A 17,779-nucleotide genomic window follows, 5' to 3' on the forward strand; every position below is an offset into this window, starting at 1 on the left:
GAGGAATTATTTTCACGATGCTTCTTGTAGTATTGCGTCATTCATAGAAATTGATATGTTAAACCATGCTTTTTGTGAACATTCACAAGGTATTAAATTTTGCCATTTTAGATTACATAAAATAAAACCAGTACAAATACATAAATTAGTTATGAATCTTCCAAACCTGAATTCATTTCACGTTCTCCTAGAAGTACTTCCAGATCAGGGAACTCTTCCAGTAGCTTTAAGACAGTATGTCCCTCCTTGTGGAACAGAAACACTAAAGGAATCTCAACATCCTGCTGACCGTCGCCAGACATGGCAAACAGGGCATGGCTGTCGCTCGAACTTCCCTCAGTGTTGTCTGAAAAAAATGAGTTATTTTCAACACACTCTAAATTATCTACGTAAATTAAATAATTTTACGAATGAACATCAACTGGTACGTAATTATTTTCATCTTTATTATATTTTCATTACATATAATATCTTTTAAACACTTTAACAGGGATCTTTTCGATGTATAACTTAACTAAACCGGCGAGAAAAACGATTTTCACATGAGAATCATGACATAATAATGCAAAAACATTGTCAGATTTGGTTTTCGTTCACGGATATGTCGCACTGTTTTATAAGTACCCCCGATTTTTAGGGAAAAAAGTCATGACTTATACTCCGGAAAACACGGTATATGGAAATATATACATTCATACACCATTAAAAAGATATTCCAAAACCATGGCTATGCTCGTTTAGTATTTCAAGGAATGTATACTTTATATAAGAGACCTACTGCTGGTAGAGTGTAGTATGGAATTTTATTAAGAATTACACCCAAACCAATACCGAAATAACGGCCATGACATCAAATCTGGGATCAAAATACAAAGCTATACTGTCTCAGGGGGGAAATGCACATGACAAAGTAACCTACCTATCACAATACTGCCTCGGGCACCTGCTCTTTGTAGGTTTCTCGCCTGTAAACATTCAATTTTCCATTTTGTTTATATCTATAGGTATGTCTATACGACACAGAACATACATACAATGTTACAGCATTAACTATATACTTTATGTACTGTATAGTTATACATTTATCAAGGAAATACATTAGCATATACTGCAATTCTACTCCTAATAGTAGAATACCATCAACAAGTAGGGAATATATACACCATCAATTTCTATGCACTTTTCATGGAATATGGTTGATGAAGCAATTGAATGAATGTTTTGAAACAAGTTGCAGTATGCCAATGTTTTGGTAAAGTTTTGAAAAAGATAATTGAACATGAACCTGTTAGGCAGATATGGATATATCCAGTTTTCTTAAGTCCAAATATTTAATTTTCAAAATATCAAATGATTTTATCCTATTCAGACTTTTTCATGGATGTAACAACACGACTATATGTACTACCGACCATTAGCATAAAGACATCTCATGAGATGATGAAATATTTGAACTGAAATGTTAAGCGAGTTCTTACCTTATCTACAAACATACAGCTGCCCCGCTCAATGACAGCAATGTTTCCTTCCAACTCCTCAAAGTTATTAATAGTGCTACAGGCATTAAAAGGATCAACTTTTACAACCATTCCTTGGATCTAGATAACAAACAAAATCAGTTACTAAATATATGTTAACATCAGTGAGCACCAAACATTTCTCATAAAAGACTTTGTTGTAGTGTACTGTATTTGACCAAATAGGGGCCCCCATACCTATAAGCGCTCCCCCCCTCCCTCAATTTCACTTACCTCAAATTAAATGAAAACTTGAAAACTGTGTGTTTTACTTTATTTCATTTCTTATCCAAACTGATGATTTGTGGCTTACTTTGTGCATAATTCTTTGAAAGGCTTGTCCAAATTTGGTTCTATTAAAGTGACAACTCACTCAGGCTAATTCTTTTACATAACCAAGAAGCAAAGTATGGCATAAATGTATTGTTCTACATTGCTTATGAAACATATGACATAAATTATTGACAAATTCCACGTCAATGTTTAGTATTTTAATTGATACAAATCGTTGATCAATACGATTAAGCAGGTACAATATGTACGCTGTACCCATATCCGAGCCAAAGTCACGCAGGTTAAACAAATGAACTACATAGCCACTGTTGATGTGATTAAATGATTTTTTAGGCAAGACAATTCATCTAATATGGTAAACACACTACTGTCAGAGCGATTTGAGCAGTTCTAAACAAAAGTAGCATTACTCTACGATCAAGGGAAAGAGTTCGGCATACAAGATATTTGACAACAATTAGAATGGCGGACAGTGAGCGAGTTTGAACATTTCACACGCATTTCACCACCATGGGCTTTTCTGGCATATCCCACTTAAACTGACTGATCTAATTTCCATTAGAACTGGGGTTTTTCTGATATATGTACAAATTTTAATGTTCTCTTAGACTGAATTGTCCCTTTAAATGCCCCCTTATTTTATTCAGTTTTTTAGCTACATGGGCACTTATTGGGTCATATATGGTTAAAAAAAATGCATGTAAACTTAATTTTCAGTGTAGGATTTCAGTAGTGGATTTCATTACAAAAATAGTTGGAACAGAATACTCACTGGAGGGTTACTTTTCAGACTGTATCCAAACTGTGCTGGACCGGCTTTGAATGACAAAGATCCAAAGTAGGGATCCGACAGAACTTGTACTATCATTGGGTCATGTTGAGCTGTAACAGATAGAATCAGAAATTAATACGAATATAGTCTAAATGTTGTATAAGAACGTATCTGTACGGATAATAAATACAGTCAAACCTGTATATAAAGAACTCTAAAGGAACAAAGCAAAACTGTCCTTAAAAGACAGGTGTCCTTTATAGACATGTGTCCTTTATAGACAGGTATCCTTTATAGACAGGTGTCCTTAAAAGAAAACTGTCCTTAAAAGACAGGTGTCCTTTATAGACATGTGTCCTTTATAGACAGGTATCCTTTATAGACAGGTGTCCTTTATCGATTGGTGTCCTTTATAGACAGGTGTCCTTTATAGACAGGCATCCTTTATAGACAGATGTCCTTTATAGACAGGTATCCTTTATAGTCTGGTATCATTTATAGACTGGTATCCTTTATAACAGGTTTATTGTGTACATATTCTGAAAGTCATCACACTGCCTTTACCATGAACAAATTTAAAAGTTACATATTTATTTTCACAATATTTGCATGTAATACACTCGGAACACCTTCCTGAACCTAGCTCTAACTCAGATCATTCTCTCAAACATTGTAACAATTAATTATATTTGGTAATATCTCATCATACATTCTTGTTGTTGATGACGTGACAGCTCTATCATCTCCTGCATAAACTTCATCCCATCCTCAGCATCTTCTGGACTGGCAGCCTACACACACCAAATACAACAGATCTAAATCTCTGATTTTTGTGATTAATGGTTAAAATTGGTTTTAATTCTCTTTATCTTATCTGACCTTTGCATCTATGTCAAAGTGACCTTATAACATTGCAATACACATCAACTGTGGGTGATTCATTCTTATCTAATCAACAAAGGGATGTATTATTGAGGTGATTATTTGCTCTTGTTTGACCTTTGACATTTATTTTGTGAGGATACAAAAATGAATAACAATTTCTGGTAATAATATTTCCTTTCTATATAAACAATAAAGAAACTGAAACTGACGGAATAGTCCACATTTATTTATATACAAGATCTTTCACCCTTTTCTCAGACTTACCTCCCCTGCTGTATGCAGTAATTGGACCCTTCCATCGGCCATTGTTGCTATTTTTATGCCCATCATGACAAGAAGTTCCAGCTGAGCTTTATTACCCGCAATAAAATCGGCGGCCCGTAGTCGTGGCCTACGACCTTCCCTTGAAAATGATATAACACACATTATAACAATGAATACATATTAAAATCAACAACCAAAAATACTTCATTTAGAAACCAATAGTTATAGATTACAACAGAAATGAAAATAATGCTGCTCATTATTATGATAATCCTACTAAACATTTGACATTTGATCCGATTCACTTACTTCTTTGAGTTGATGTTATATTTGCCAACCATGTTCTGGACCTTGGAGCGTAGGTTGAAGGCATAGTTGTTGGTGCCTTGATACAGATGCTGGATATTAGGACATGTATGGTACCGACTGTCCTCCTCATACTCCGAGTCGGAGGGGTGGGACATACTCTCAAAACTATCACTGTAGTCCCCCATATCCTGGTAAACTTCACTACGGACCTATCACAACAGTCAAATACCAGAAATCAAGCAAAAGTTTGAAATATTACTTTTATTACTTATTAATAATTCACTTAATTAGTATATCTGCATTTTATTTTAGTGCTCCCCATGAGTTTAACCAGCTTAAATATGAATGATTACGCCAATATTGAACATAAATCTATAAAATTACAGGTCTATTTCACTTGTCTACTGTTTCTATGAAATCTGTCAATCAAATTCTAGAATGCATAATGGGACACAAATGCTCGTTTTACTTTATTTAGATAATGATTTTCATTCATTTTATATAGTAACAAGTGGAATACAGCCATTGTAAATGCAAAGTAGCTTGTAAAATCCTGTCATTGTCTATTCTGAATCCTTGTATATTATAACATGACATTTTCCTTGTTAACTTATAGTAATTAAAACCTGCATAATCAAAAAACCTGGATATGCTGGTCCCAGTGGCATTTGGTTTACAGAAGTTACACTGTTTGACTTGAGCTTTACCTACCTTTGGCATTCTGGTAGTCATGTTGGTGACAGACAGTGTGAGAGGAAGCAGGTGAGCCTCTGTGGTGAATATGTAATCGTCTATATCGAGTATACGGTCTGACTTCTCACTGAACATTAGATACAGGTACTTAAATGTCTCGGCCAGTACATACGAATCCATCCTGTAAATACACAACATATCATTACCACATTTTTCACTTACATGTTGTTTGACGTGTGAAATAATAGGCATCTATTTGTCACATCACTTGATCAATTTTGAACAAAAATGATCAAAGACTAATGAGTTTTTGATGGCCATTTTACAAAATCTGTATAGTGATTTTGTTACTATGTCAACCAAAATTTTCGAAAAATAAAGCTTTCATGCACATCTACACATGATCTCCAACATTACATTTAGTATTATTGAAATTGATCCAGTAGTTAAGGAGGAGTTGCATATCTGGACAAGATTTGTGAACAACATCTAGAGACAGGCAGACAGTATACTTTGTTAAGGTAAGAGGTATAATCATAATGATGTGAACTTAAACTTCGGTAAACCTAAAATATAGAAACAGTCCACACTACTTACTGATCTTCGTGAGCGCCCGTCGTGACATCCTTTATCGCGGCGAAGCCACACTTGACACGGGCGTACGTGTTGAGGTTGTTGATTACTTCTTTCCCTACATTGAGGTAGTGGGGATCTCCTGTGGCCTGTAGGTCAAATCAAAATTGATTGAATGATAAACTAAAAAGGAATTTTCCTTTTAAACATCTTTACATGAGGACATTTTTTGCTGATCTCCCTCGAGCTCGAAGATACACCCCCTCCCACCTGTTGTAGATAGTAGTCAAACTCCCTATGAAGAGCCAGGATCATTTTATACCCCATGTAGTAGCTGGTGGCTACTCCATCAGATAAAGGGTTTGATCACTTACCTTGTAGAGGAAATATGTTGATTCAACAAACTCTGGTCGCAATGGATGGTGACCCCAGTGAACGCGAAAATCTGTAGTGAAAGCCTGCCACAAAAATGGTAAACAAAATAGCATTTATTTTTTACAAAAATTGGATTCCCATAAGTTGGAAAGCCTGCCACAAAAATGGTAAACCAAAAAGCTTTTTTTTTTTATGAAAATTGGATTCACACAAGTTTGTTATTAATTGCTTCGACAAACATATACCGAGTCTTTATTATATTGTCTCCTTACTAAACGATCTTACCTCTGGTAAAAAGTTGTGTTTCTGAATGATCTGGTATAACATCTCGTGTGTCTCCATGGCTGGTTTGATGTCGCCTTTTAGAACCTAGAATCCAATACCAAACTACAGTTTTTGTATAGTAACAAAATTTATTATACACATTTGAACACACTTTATCTTATTCAACAATAAAAAAAACAAGGACAAAGTCATTCAGATCCCCCGCCAATGGAGATATCAAAGCTGAAGTAAGTTTGATTGTGGAGACTTATGTGTATGAAAAAAAAAACAGGAAAAAGTGCAAAAAATGAAAACCTAAAAATAGCAAAAGATACAACTAGACCATAAAATGAATGTGTCTATGAAGTGGAAATATCTCTGCTGGTTTTAGAGTTATGCTCCGGAAACGATTCTGCTACAAAAATATGATATTTTCAGCAATGTTTCTATGGTTACAGAAAAAAAAAGCACAAAAAGTGAAAACCTAAAAAAATTAGCAAAAGGCACTACTAGACCATAAGAACAATGTGTCTATGAAGTTTCATGGAAATATCTCTGCTGGTTTTAGAGTTGTGCTCCGGAAACGATTCTTCCACAAAAATCTGCCATTTTCAGCAATGTTTCCATGGTTACAGAAAAAAGTACAAAAAGTGAAAACCTTAAAATAGCAAAAGGCACTACTAGACCATAAGACCAATGTGTCTATGAAGTTTCGTGGAAATATCTCTTCTGGTTTTAGAGTTATGCTCCGGAAACGATTCTTACACAAAAATCTGCCATTTTCAGCAATGTTTCCATGGTTACAGAAAAAAGTACAAAAAGTGAAAACCTTAAAATAGCAAAAGGCACTACTAGACCATAAGACCAATGTGTCTATGAAGTTTCGTGGAAATATCTCTTCTGGTTTTAGAGTTATGCTCCGGAAACGAACCTGGTACAAAAATATGATATTTTCAGCAATGTTTCCATGGTTACGGAAAAAGTGCAAAAAATGAAAACCTTAAAATAGCAAAAGGCACTACTAGACCATAAGACCAATGTGTCTATGAAGTTTCGTGGAAATATCTCTTCTGGTTTTAGAGTTATGCTCCGGAAACGAACCTGCTACAAAAATATGATATTTTCAGCAATGTTTCCATGGTTACGGAAAAAAGGCAAAAAATGAAAACCTAAAAATAGCAAAGGGCACTACTAGACCATAACACCAATGTGTGTATGAAGTTTAGTGGAAATATCTCTACTAGTTTTAGAGTTATGCTCCAGAAACCATTCGTACAGACGGACGGGCGGACGGAACCCATTTGTATATCATAACAGAAAATAGAGGGAAAATCATGACACAATATTCAGATTTAAAATCAATATCTACTAGTATAGTATAGTAATAACAAATGCTGATAGGTGGGTATGATGTATTACCTGTAAACCAGGCCAAAAGGCCAAAAGAGAATCCATGAAATGTCTGGATATAGACTGGGGCTTGTGCATGTGGACATCGACAAACATAGGTCCCTGACTGATGTACTTCATTACTGCATCGTAGTGCTGTAACACAGATAAGCTGTGTTTTATACATTGTTAGGTGCTTAGGAATGTACAAAGAGGCCAAATGGACCTGTTCAAGAGTGATTTGCATAAGTTGTATAACTTGTTTCGTAATTAATGTAAAAGAAATAAAGTTTATTATTAATGGACCTGTATCTTTTTCCTGTTTCTTTAGGTTGCTTCATGATTTGCAAGTTTGCTCAATATTTAAGCATACTTGAGGACAGAAGCATCAACTAAGCATCAAGGTCACTTATTAAGCCAAAATTATTACACGGTTCAGAAGAAGTTGTTAATATAGAAAAGCTGATGCCAGACAACCAATAGTTTACTTGCCAGATCCTTGAGCAGGTGAGCTAAAAACAACACAGCAATGTTACTTAACACCAAATCTGAGGAATGTTTAACTGTAAAGAAACTTGATGAGACTAAAATCAAGTAAATCTGTAACTAACCTTGTTGAAGCGCTGGAGGTAGGTGTCGTCCCCTAGTAAGATGTATGCCTTCAGTACATACTCATAGTATGAGTCTATCCCAGCACCAACACCACTCTCTGTCAAAATAACATTAAAACTTTATTTCACTTTCAGTGTTGTTGTTGCTGGTTTTTTTAATCAGATGATCAAACAAAGAAATTAAATTAAATGTACCTGTTTGTCAATCATTTACATTAATAAGACTGATCAATACATCATATTCCTCTTATTTCTCAATTACATGCTATTCATTTCATGGTTGAGTCAAAATAAATTTTTAACTCCCATCCATCAAAATTTTTTTAATTAAAAAGTATCACAAACTAGATGTAAACTATTGTACTAGTAACTAAATATGACTCAGGACTTTACAAAGACTTTTTTCTACAAAACCTGTGTACAGTGACTTGATTACCACCATAGTACCCGAAATGTTTGTTTGAAAAACCTTCATGTACATCTACAAATAAAACCCACACTGCTTGGTATAATTTTACATTTTGTATCCATGTAACAGAGACAGGTTGTTGATTTGTAAAATCATAGAAAGGCGTACATACCCCTGCGTATCCAGTCACCGTTGTGGACATTGATGACTGTGCCCACTAAGTCACTGGTTCTGTGTCGCTGTTGCCACAGGTAATCCATAGCTTTATGGGCCTTCTCCTATAAACATGTAGCATTTCATAGTACAGTATAACTTGTACAAAATGATGTCACCAGGACTAAAATTCTGCCAGTATAAACAGGTTTTTGGGTTGTAGTGTTTCTGTAGTACAGTATAACTTGTACAAACTGATGTCACCAGGACTAAAATTCTGCCAGTATAAACAGGTTTTTGGGTTGTAGTGTTTCTGTAGTACAGTATAACTTGTACAAACTGATGTCACCAGGACTAAAATTCTGCCAGTATAAACAGGTTTTTGGGTTGTAGTGTTTCTGTAGTACAGTATAACTTGTACAAACTGATGTCACCAGGACTAAAATTCTGCCAGTATAAACAGGTTTTTGGGTTGTAGTGTTTCTGTAGTACAGTATAACTTGTACAAAATGATGTCACCAGGACTAAAATTCTGCCAGTATAAACAGGTTTTTGGGTTGTAGTGTTTCTGTAGTACAGTATAACTTGTACAAAACTGATGTCACCAGGACTAATATTCTGCCAGAATAAACAGGTTTTTGGGTTGTAGTGTTTCTGTAGTACAGTATAACTTGTACAAACTGATGTCACCAGGACTAAAATTCTGCCAGTATAAACAGGTTTTTGGGTTGTAGTGTTTCTGTAGTACAGTATAACTTGTACAAAATGATGTCACCAGGACTAATATTCTGCCAGTATAAACAGGTTTTTGGGTTGTAGTGTTTCTGTAGTACAGTATAACTTGTACAAACTGATGTCACCAGGACTAATATTCTGCCAGTATAAACAGGTTTTTGGGTTGTAGTGTTTCTGTAGTACAGTATAACTTGGACAAAATGATGTCCCAGGACTAATATTCTGCCAGTATAAACAGGTTTTTGGGTTGTAGTGTTTCTGTAGTACAGTATAACTTGTACAAACTGATGTCACCAGGACTAAAATTCTGCCAGTATAAACAGGTTTTTGGGTTGTAGTGTTTCTGTAGTACAGTATAACTTGTACAAAATGATGTCCCCAGGACTAAAATTCTGCCAGTATAAACAGGTTTTTGGGTTGTAGTGTTTCTGTAGTACAGTATAACTTGTACAAACTGATGTCACCAGGACTAAAATTCTGCCAGTATAAACAGGTTTTTGGGTTGTAGTGTTTCTGTAGTACAGTATAACTTGTACAAAATGATGTCACCAGGACTAAAATTCTGCCAGTATAAACAGGTTTTTGGGTTGTAGTGTTTCTGTAGTACAGTATAACTTGTACAAAATGATGTCACCAGGACTAAAATTCTGCCAGTATAAACAGGTTTTTGGGTTGTAGTGTTTCTGTAGTACAGTATAACTTGTACAAACTGATGTCACCAGGACTAAAATTCTGCCAGTATAAACAGGTTTTTGGGTTGTAGTGTTTCTGTAGTACAGTATAACTTGTACAAAATGATGTCACCAGGACTAATATTCTGCCAGTATAAACAGGTTTTTGGGTTGTAGTGTTTCTGTAGTACAGTATAACTTGTACAAAATGATGTCACCAGGACTAATATTCTGCCAGTATAAACAGGTTTTTGGGTTGTAGTGTTTCTGTAGTACAGTATAACTTGTACAAACTGATGTCACCAGGACTAAAATTCTGCCAGTATAAACAGGTTTTTGGGTTTGTAGTGTTTCTGTAGTACAGTATAACTTGTACAAACTGATGTCACCAGGACTAAAATTCTGCCAGTATAAACAGGTTTTTGGGTTGTAGTGTTTCTGTAGTACAGTATAACTTGTACAAAATGATGTCCCCAGGACTAAAATTCTGCCAGTATATAAACAGGATTTTGGGTTGTAGTGTTTCTGTAGTACAGTATAACTTGTACAAACTGATGTCACCAGGACTAAAATTCTGCCAGTATAAACAGGTTTTTGGGTTGTAGTGTTTCTGTAGTACAGTATAAACTTGTACAAACTGATGTCACCAGGACTAAAATTCTGCCAGTATAAACAGGTTTTTGGGTTGTAGTGTTTCTGTAGTACAGTATAACTTGTACAAAATGATGTCACCAGGACTAAAATTCTGCCAGTATAAACAGGTTTTTGGGTTGTAGTGTTTCTGTAGTACAGTATAACTTGTACAAACTGATGTCACCAGGACTAAAATTCTGCCAGTATAAACAGGTTTTTGGGTTGTAGTGTTTCTGTAGTACAGTATAACTTGTACAAAATGATGTCACCAGGACTAATATTCTGCCAGTATAAACAGGTTTTTGGGTTGTAGTGTTTCTGTAGTACAGTATAACTTGTACAAAATGATGTCACCAGGACTAATATTCTGCCAGTATAAACAGGTTTTTGGTTTGTAGTGTTTCTGTAGTACAGTATAACTTGTACAAACTGATGTCACCAGGACTAATGTTCGGCCAGTATAAACTGGTTTCTGAATTGTAGTGTTTCTGTGGTACAGTATAACTTGTACAAACTGATGTCCCCAGGACTAATATTCTGCCAGTATAAACAGGTTTTTGGGTTGTAGTGTTTCTGTAGTACAGTATAACTTGTACAAAATGATGTCCCCAGGACTAATATTCTGCCAGTACAAACAGGTTTTTGAGTTCTAGTGTTTCTGTGGTACAGTATAACTTGTACAAACTGATGTCCCCAGGACTAATATTCTGCCAGTATAAACAGGTTTTTGGGTTGTAGTGTTTCTGTAGTACAGTATAACTTGTACAAAATGATGTCCCCAGGACTAAAATTCTGCCAGTATAAACAGGTTTTTGGGTTGTAGTGTTTCTGAAGTACAGTATAACTTGTACAAAATGATGTCACCAGGACTAATATTCTGCCAGTATAAACAGGTTTTTGGGTTGTAGTGTTTCTGTAGTACAGTATAACTTGTACAAACTGATGTCACCAGGACTAATATTCTGCCAGTATAAACAGGTTTTTGGGTTGTAGTGTTTCTGTAGTACAGTATAACTTGGACAAAATGATGTCCCAGGACTAATATTCTGCCAGTATAAACAGGTTTTTGGGTTGTAGTGTTTCTGTAGTACAGTATAACTTGTACAAACTGATGTCACCAGGACTAAAATTCTGCCAGTACAAACAGGTTTTTGAGTTCTAGTGTTTCTGTGGTACAGTATAACTTGTACAAACTGATGTCCCCAGGACTAATATTCTGCCAGTATAAACAGGTTTTTGGGTTGTAGTGTTTCTGTAGTACAGTATAACTTGTACAAAATGATGTCCCCAGGACTAAAATTCTGCCAGTATAAACAGGTTTTTGGGTTGTAGTGTTTCTGAAGTACAGTATAACTTGTACAAAATGATGTCACCAGGACTAATATTCTGCCAGTATAAACAGGTTTTTGGGTTGTAGTGTTTCTGTAGTACAGTATAACTTGTACAAACTGATGTCACCAGGACTAATATTCTGCCAGTATAAACAGGTTTTTGGGTTGTAGTGTTTCTGTAGTACAGTATAACTTGGACAAAATGATGTCCCAGGACTAATATTCTGCCAGTATAAACAGGTTTTTGGGTTGTAGTGTTTCTGTAGTACAGTATAACTTGTACAAACTGATGTCACCAGGACTAAAATTCTGCCAGTATAAACAGGTTTTTGGGTTGTAGTGTTTCTGTAGTACAGTATAACTTGTACAAAATGATGTCCCCAGGACTAAAATTCTGCCAGTATAAACAGGTTTTTGGGTTGTAGTGTTTCTGTAGTACAGTATAACTTGTACAAACTGATGTCACCAGGACTAAAATTCTGCCAGTATAAACAGGTTTTTGGGTTGTAGTGTTTCTGTAGTACAGTATAACTTGTACAAAATGATGTCAACAGGACTAAAATTCTGCCAGTATAAACAGGTTTTTGGGTTGTAGTGTTTCTGTAGTACAGTATAACTTGTACAAACTGATGTCACCAGGACTAAAATTCTGCCAGTATAAACAGGTTTTTGGGTTGTAGTGTTTCTGTAGTACAGTATAACTTGTACAAAATGATGTCACCAGGACTAATATTCTGCCAGTATAAACAGGTTTTTGGGTTGTAGTGTTTCTGTAGTACAGTATAACTTGTACAAAATGATGTCACCAGGACTAATATTCTGCCAGTATAAACAGGTTTTTGGGTTGTAGTGTTTCTGTAGTACAGAATAACTTGTACAAACTGATGTCACCAAGACTTATATTCTGCCAGTATAAACAGGTTTTTGGGTTGTAGTGTTTCTGTAGTACAGTATAACTTGTACAAACTGATGTCACCAGGACTAATGTTCGGCCAGTATAAACTGGTTTCTGAATTGTACAGATTCAAAATTTCTTTATATTAACTCATTCAACTCCGAAGACACATTTAGAGTCTTCTAAATCAAAGACTAGACTAGTCCATTATAATTTCATAGGTTAAGAAGGAAAATGCCTCAATAAACGGACGGAGTAGACAGAGATTCAGATAAGACAAGAACTGGTTTAGACAAGTTATACTGAAGACACATTTGACAAGATGACCCGACTATACATGTATGTCTAATGGAACTGATTGATGTATCACGTGATAACCCATAAGGTGTGTGCGGTACAAGTATCTCCAGTGGTAATGGAATGTATCTCTTTATAATCTTCCCGCTGAAATGACGTTAGTGCTGCACACCATCTTTTAGTGTCATTCTATCACCAATAGAAACATAAGTCCCTCGCAAACGTTATCAGGTATCATGTGGTACACGAATTACTCCCATTCTTGAATTTTTCAAAAAACTTCAAAAAAATCTGAAACCCGATACTAATCACTATTGTAATTTGCCAAGGGGGGATAACACATTGTTAGGATGGTGACCTTTACCTTCAAAATCAGGCTGCATTTAGATTTTAAAGGTAATTAAACAACAAAATTAAACAGGACAATATCCTAAATCCTATCCTTATAAGTTATGGTAAATTATAGATACTGCTACATGTACTCAATGACATGTTTTACAGCGCCGTTACAACAAGTGTTCCTGTTTACATTCATTCACTCGCTATGTTGGCTGGTAACTGATGCAGTAGGCTGGTAACTGATGCAGTAGATTAGATTTCAGTTGGCATGTAACGACGGCACTGATTGGCTGAAGCATCGGCAGCCCGACTGAGTGCCCACCAACTGACAACATTGAGAAGTAGGCGGAGCCAGTGGATCTTTGATGTTCAAACCCCACTCTGTTGTACAATGTGTCATGTTGTGTACTATTTAATTGTTTACAATGTATATATTCAATCGCTGTATTCAAGATTCCTTATTATTTTTTTTTTAATTTATTTAGCGAATGTTTTGTTCATTTATTTTGTTCAATTACTGGCCATTTCTCTCGACTTCGGAGCATTCATACTGCAGTGTACTGAAAAAAGTATATGTATCTACCATCGTTCCAATGGATCAAATTTTTCATTGTGTTTGTTAATGTGTTGGGTTTAGATCTATTGTATCCATGGTAATGTTACATGTAATGTCACAGCTGAATCTAGCTACTATTGTACATTCTGACTAATTTTTCCGCTGCAAGGTCCGCTTACATTGGTGTGGAAAACAAATCAGAAATCGGTACGGCTGAAAATTGATTGTCTTGTCAGAATATTTTACGATCAAACACAGTTTTGATACATACCAGGATGTAATTAGTAAGAGATGTAATTCTAGTTGTAGATGTCGAGTTTGAATGCATTGCCTAAATACTTATAATTGAATTTGATTCATATTTGCGCGACCCTCACAGGTAATGTTCTCTGAGATTGGCGCATGTGCAGCGGTAGTTTAAACAAGAGATCCCAGAGGGATCTTGGCGCCCACCAAAGAATTATCTATATCTGACAAAGGAAAGATGGATCTTTTCTCTACTTTTTAAACTTTTTCAAACATACTACATATAAAATTTGAGACAGATCGCTTCAGTACCTTTTGAGAAATAGCGGTAACAAACTTCAACTTTCAAAATCCAAGATGACTCCTTGGCGGCCATCTTGTTGATCAATCGGTCCCAAATCACAATATGCACAACTAGGGCCCTAGGGAAACCTACATGTGAAATTTGAGAAAGATCCATTCCATACTTTCTGAGAAATAGCGATAACAAACTTTGAATTTAAAAATCCAAGATGGCTGCCTGGCAACAATATTGTTGACCGATCGGTCCCGAATCACAATATGCACAACTAGGGCCCTAGGGGAACCTACATATGAATTTTGAGACAGATCCCTTCAGTACTTTCTGAGAAATAGCGATAACAATCTTTGAATAACAAAATCCAAGATGGCTGCCTGGCGGCCATCTTGTTAACCGATCGGTCCAAAAATGCAATATGCACAACTAGGTCCCTAGGAGAACCTACATATGAAATTTGAGACAGATCCCTTCAGTACTATCTGAGAAATAGCAATAACAAACTTTAACTATCGAAATCCAAGATGGCGGCCTGACGGCCATCTTGTTCACCGATTAGTCCAAAAATGCAATATGCACAACAAGGGCTCTAGGGGAACCTACATATTAAATTTGAGTAAGATCCCTTTAGCACTTTTTGAGAAATGGGGATATCAAACCTTAACTATCAGCCTCAAAATCTGTATGGCACAAATAGGGACCAAGGGTAACCTCCATGTGAAGTTTGAACAAAATTCCTTCAGTTGTTCTCAAGAAATATCGATAACAAACTTCAACTGCCAAAATCAAAGATGGCTGCCTGGCGGCCATCTTGTTTTTCCGATCAGCCGCAAAATCTGTATGGCACAACAAGGGACCAAGGGTACTCTCCATGTGAAGTTTGAACAAAATACCTTCAGTTGTTTTCAAGAAATATCGATAACAAACTTCAACTGCCAAAATCAAAGATGGCTGCCTGGCGGCCATCTTGTTTTTCCGATCAGCCGCAAAATCTGTATGGCACAAATAGGGACCAAGGGTAACCTCCATGTGAAGTTTGAACAAAATCCCTTCAGTAGTTCTCAAGAAATATCGATAACAAACTTCAACTGCCAAAATCAAAGATGGCTGCCTGGTGGCCATCTTGTTTTTCCGATCAGCCTCAAAATCTGTATGGCACAACTAGGGACCAAGGGTAACCTCCATGTGAAGTTTGAACAAAATTCCTTCAGTTGTTCTCAAGAAATATCGATAACAAACTTCAACTGCCAAAATCAAAGATGGCTGCCTGGCGGCCATCTTGTTTTTCCGATCAGCCGCAAAATCTGTATGGCACAACTAGGGACCAAGGGTACTCTCCATGTGAAGTTTGAACAAAATACCTTCAGTTGTTCTCAAGAAATATTGATAACAAACTTCAACTGCCAAAATCAAAGATGGCTGCCTGGCGGCCATCTTGTTTTTCCGATCAGCCGCAAAATCTGTATGGCCACAACTAGGGACCAAGGGTAACCTCCATGTGAAGTTTGAACAAAATCCCTTCAGTAGTTCTCAAGAAATATCGATAACAAACTTCAACTGCCAAAATCAAAGATGGCTGCCTGGTGGCCATCTTGTTTTTCCGATCAGCTCAAAATCTGTATGGCACAACTAGGGACCAAGGGTAACCTCCATGTGAAGTTTGAACAAAATCCCTTCAGTAGTTCTCAAGAAATATTGATAACAAACTTCAACTGCCAAAATCAAAGATGGCTGCCTGGTGGCCATCTTGTTTTTTCCGATCAGCCTCAAAATCTGTATGGCACAACCAGGGACCAAGGGTAACCTCCATGTGAAGTTTGAACAAAATCCCTTCAGTAGTTCTCAAGAAATATCGATAACAAACTTCAACTGCCAAAATCAAAGATGGCTGCCTGGCGGCCATCTTGTTTTTCCGATCAGCCTCAAAATCTGTATGGCACAAATATGGACCAAGGGGACCCTCCATGTGAAGTTTGAACAAAATCCCTGGAGCTGTTTTTAAGAAATAGTGATAACAAGCAATGTTTACGGACGGACGGCGGACCACGGACGCAGGGCGATTTGAATAGCCCACCATCCGAGAAATTGTCAACACTAGGTTCAAATGCATCTATCTGATTAAATACTGGTGACAAAGTTAAAAAAATCTATGCCTACAGCTGGAATAGCATCCCCTACTAACATCAAGGTATGTGCCAAAGCCGTGTTTTATCAGAGTACATTTTGACAAGGCACGATGGTCGGTCGTACATTGCACTTGATTTGGTTTCCCACACCTTGCGGTAAAGTTATAATATAGTCGCAGGTGATATCTTTTCCATACAAATTCTGACTGACTTTTCGGCTACAACATTAGCTCTTTCCATACGTACTTCACTGAGTAGCGCTGATTCAGGGTCTATACATAAATTAATTAAAATGTATTTGTGTAATCTTTTTACATTATGAAGCTTACAATGCCGATTGTCTTACGTATACTCAGAGATTTAAAAAGTAAATAATATTTGAATCTCTGGTATACTGTAGTTTCTGATCTTGGTAATCGCTGACAGACGTTTCTGACTGTTTAGCTCCGCCCCTACTTAGCAAATGAGAGCCGCGCTTACACAGCTTATTGAATGTCGTTGGCAAACTGACTATCTACCATGCAAACTGACTAGCTACCAATCAACGGGACCACCTACTGACTGGTCGTCACATTTACGGGGTTGTAAAATAACATGGTCTTCAAGATCAAAACAGACTTATATAGCCAGATTATTAATTCTATATCTGTGTCAGAGAATTTGCTACAAGTTTTCATATTACAGTACAGCAGCTGTATATCTAGTCAAAACCCAAAAGAAAATGATTACAGATTTGATATATATTATTGACAGTACAGCAGCGTTGTATATCTAGTCAAAACCCAAAAGAAAATGATTACAGATTTGATATATATTATTGACAGACTGTTTTCCATTTCTAACAATCTACACCTTGACACAGTCTAGTGAATTACCTCAAATATAGGTTCTCCTGAAAGACGACTAAGAGCAGCGAACTCCAACACCATAGTTCCTGCACAGGCAGTACATGTGTCCTTACACCGACTAGTTAGTTCTTTGGTAATTCCATGTTTTAAATTAACCTACAAAAAACACGGTTTTGAATTATGAACATAATTAATTTGTATTGGATAAAAGGAAGTTATTTCAGGAAGTTTCTGTAATTTGGTTTAATTTGTAATTTTCCAGTAAACTTTTAATTTATGCACAAGATTTTTATGAT

General features: G+C 36.2%; 1 protein-coding gene across 1 annotated transcript in view; it reads right to left on the minus strand.

Moving 5' to 3' along the window:
* The window catches only part of LOC138321503 (ER degradation-enhancing alpha-mannosidase-like protein 3), a 32,070-nt gene that overhangs the window by 6,365 nt on the left and 7,926 nt on the right, over window positions 1-17,779 (minus strand). The window contains exons 7-21 of the mRNA XM_069265232.1: window positions 17,511-17,639; window positions 8,528-8,633; window positions 7,947-8,044; window positions 7,366-7,491; window positions 5,968-6,051; window positions 5,682-5,765; window positions 5,332-5,456; window positions 4,753-4,915; window positions 4,042-4,250; window positions 3,733-3,871; window positions 3,293-3,374; window positions 2,584-2,693; window positions 1,479-1,598; window positions 920-965; window positions 167-346 (exon numbers count right to left, since the gene is read on the minus strand). Coding sequence (XP_069121333.1) covers window positions 167-346; window positions 920-965; window positions 1,479-1,598; window positions 2,584-2,693; window positions 3,293-3,374; window positions 3,733-3,871; window positions 4,042-4,250; window positions 4,753-4,915; window positions 5,332-5,456; window positions 5,682-5,765; window positions 5,968-6,051; window positions 7,366-7,491; window positions 7,947-8,044; window positions 8,528-8,633; window positions 17,511-17,639 — 1,801 coding nt within the window. The remainder of the gene's footprint in view (window positions 1-166; window positions 347-919; window positions 966-1,478; window positions 1,599-2,583; window positions 2,694-3,292; window positions 3,375-3,732; window positions 3,872-4,041; window positions 4,251-4,752; window positions 4,916-5,331; window positions 5,457-5,681; window positions 5,766-5,967; window positions 6,052-7,365; window positions 7,492-7,946; window positions 8,045-8,527; window positions 8,634-17,510; window positions 17,640-17,779) is intronic.

The sequence above is a fragment of the Argopecten irradians genome, chromosome 4 (assembly GCF_041381155.1).
Source record: "Argopecten irradians isolate NY chromosome 4, Ai_NY, whole genome shotgun sequence".
Taxonomy (NCBI): Eukaryota; Metazoa; Mollusca; class Bivalvia; order Pectinida; family Pectinidae; genus Argopecten; species Argopecten irradians.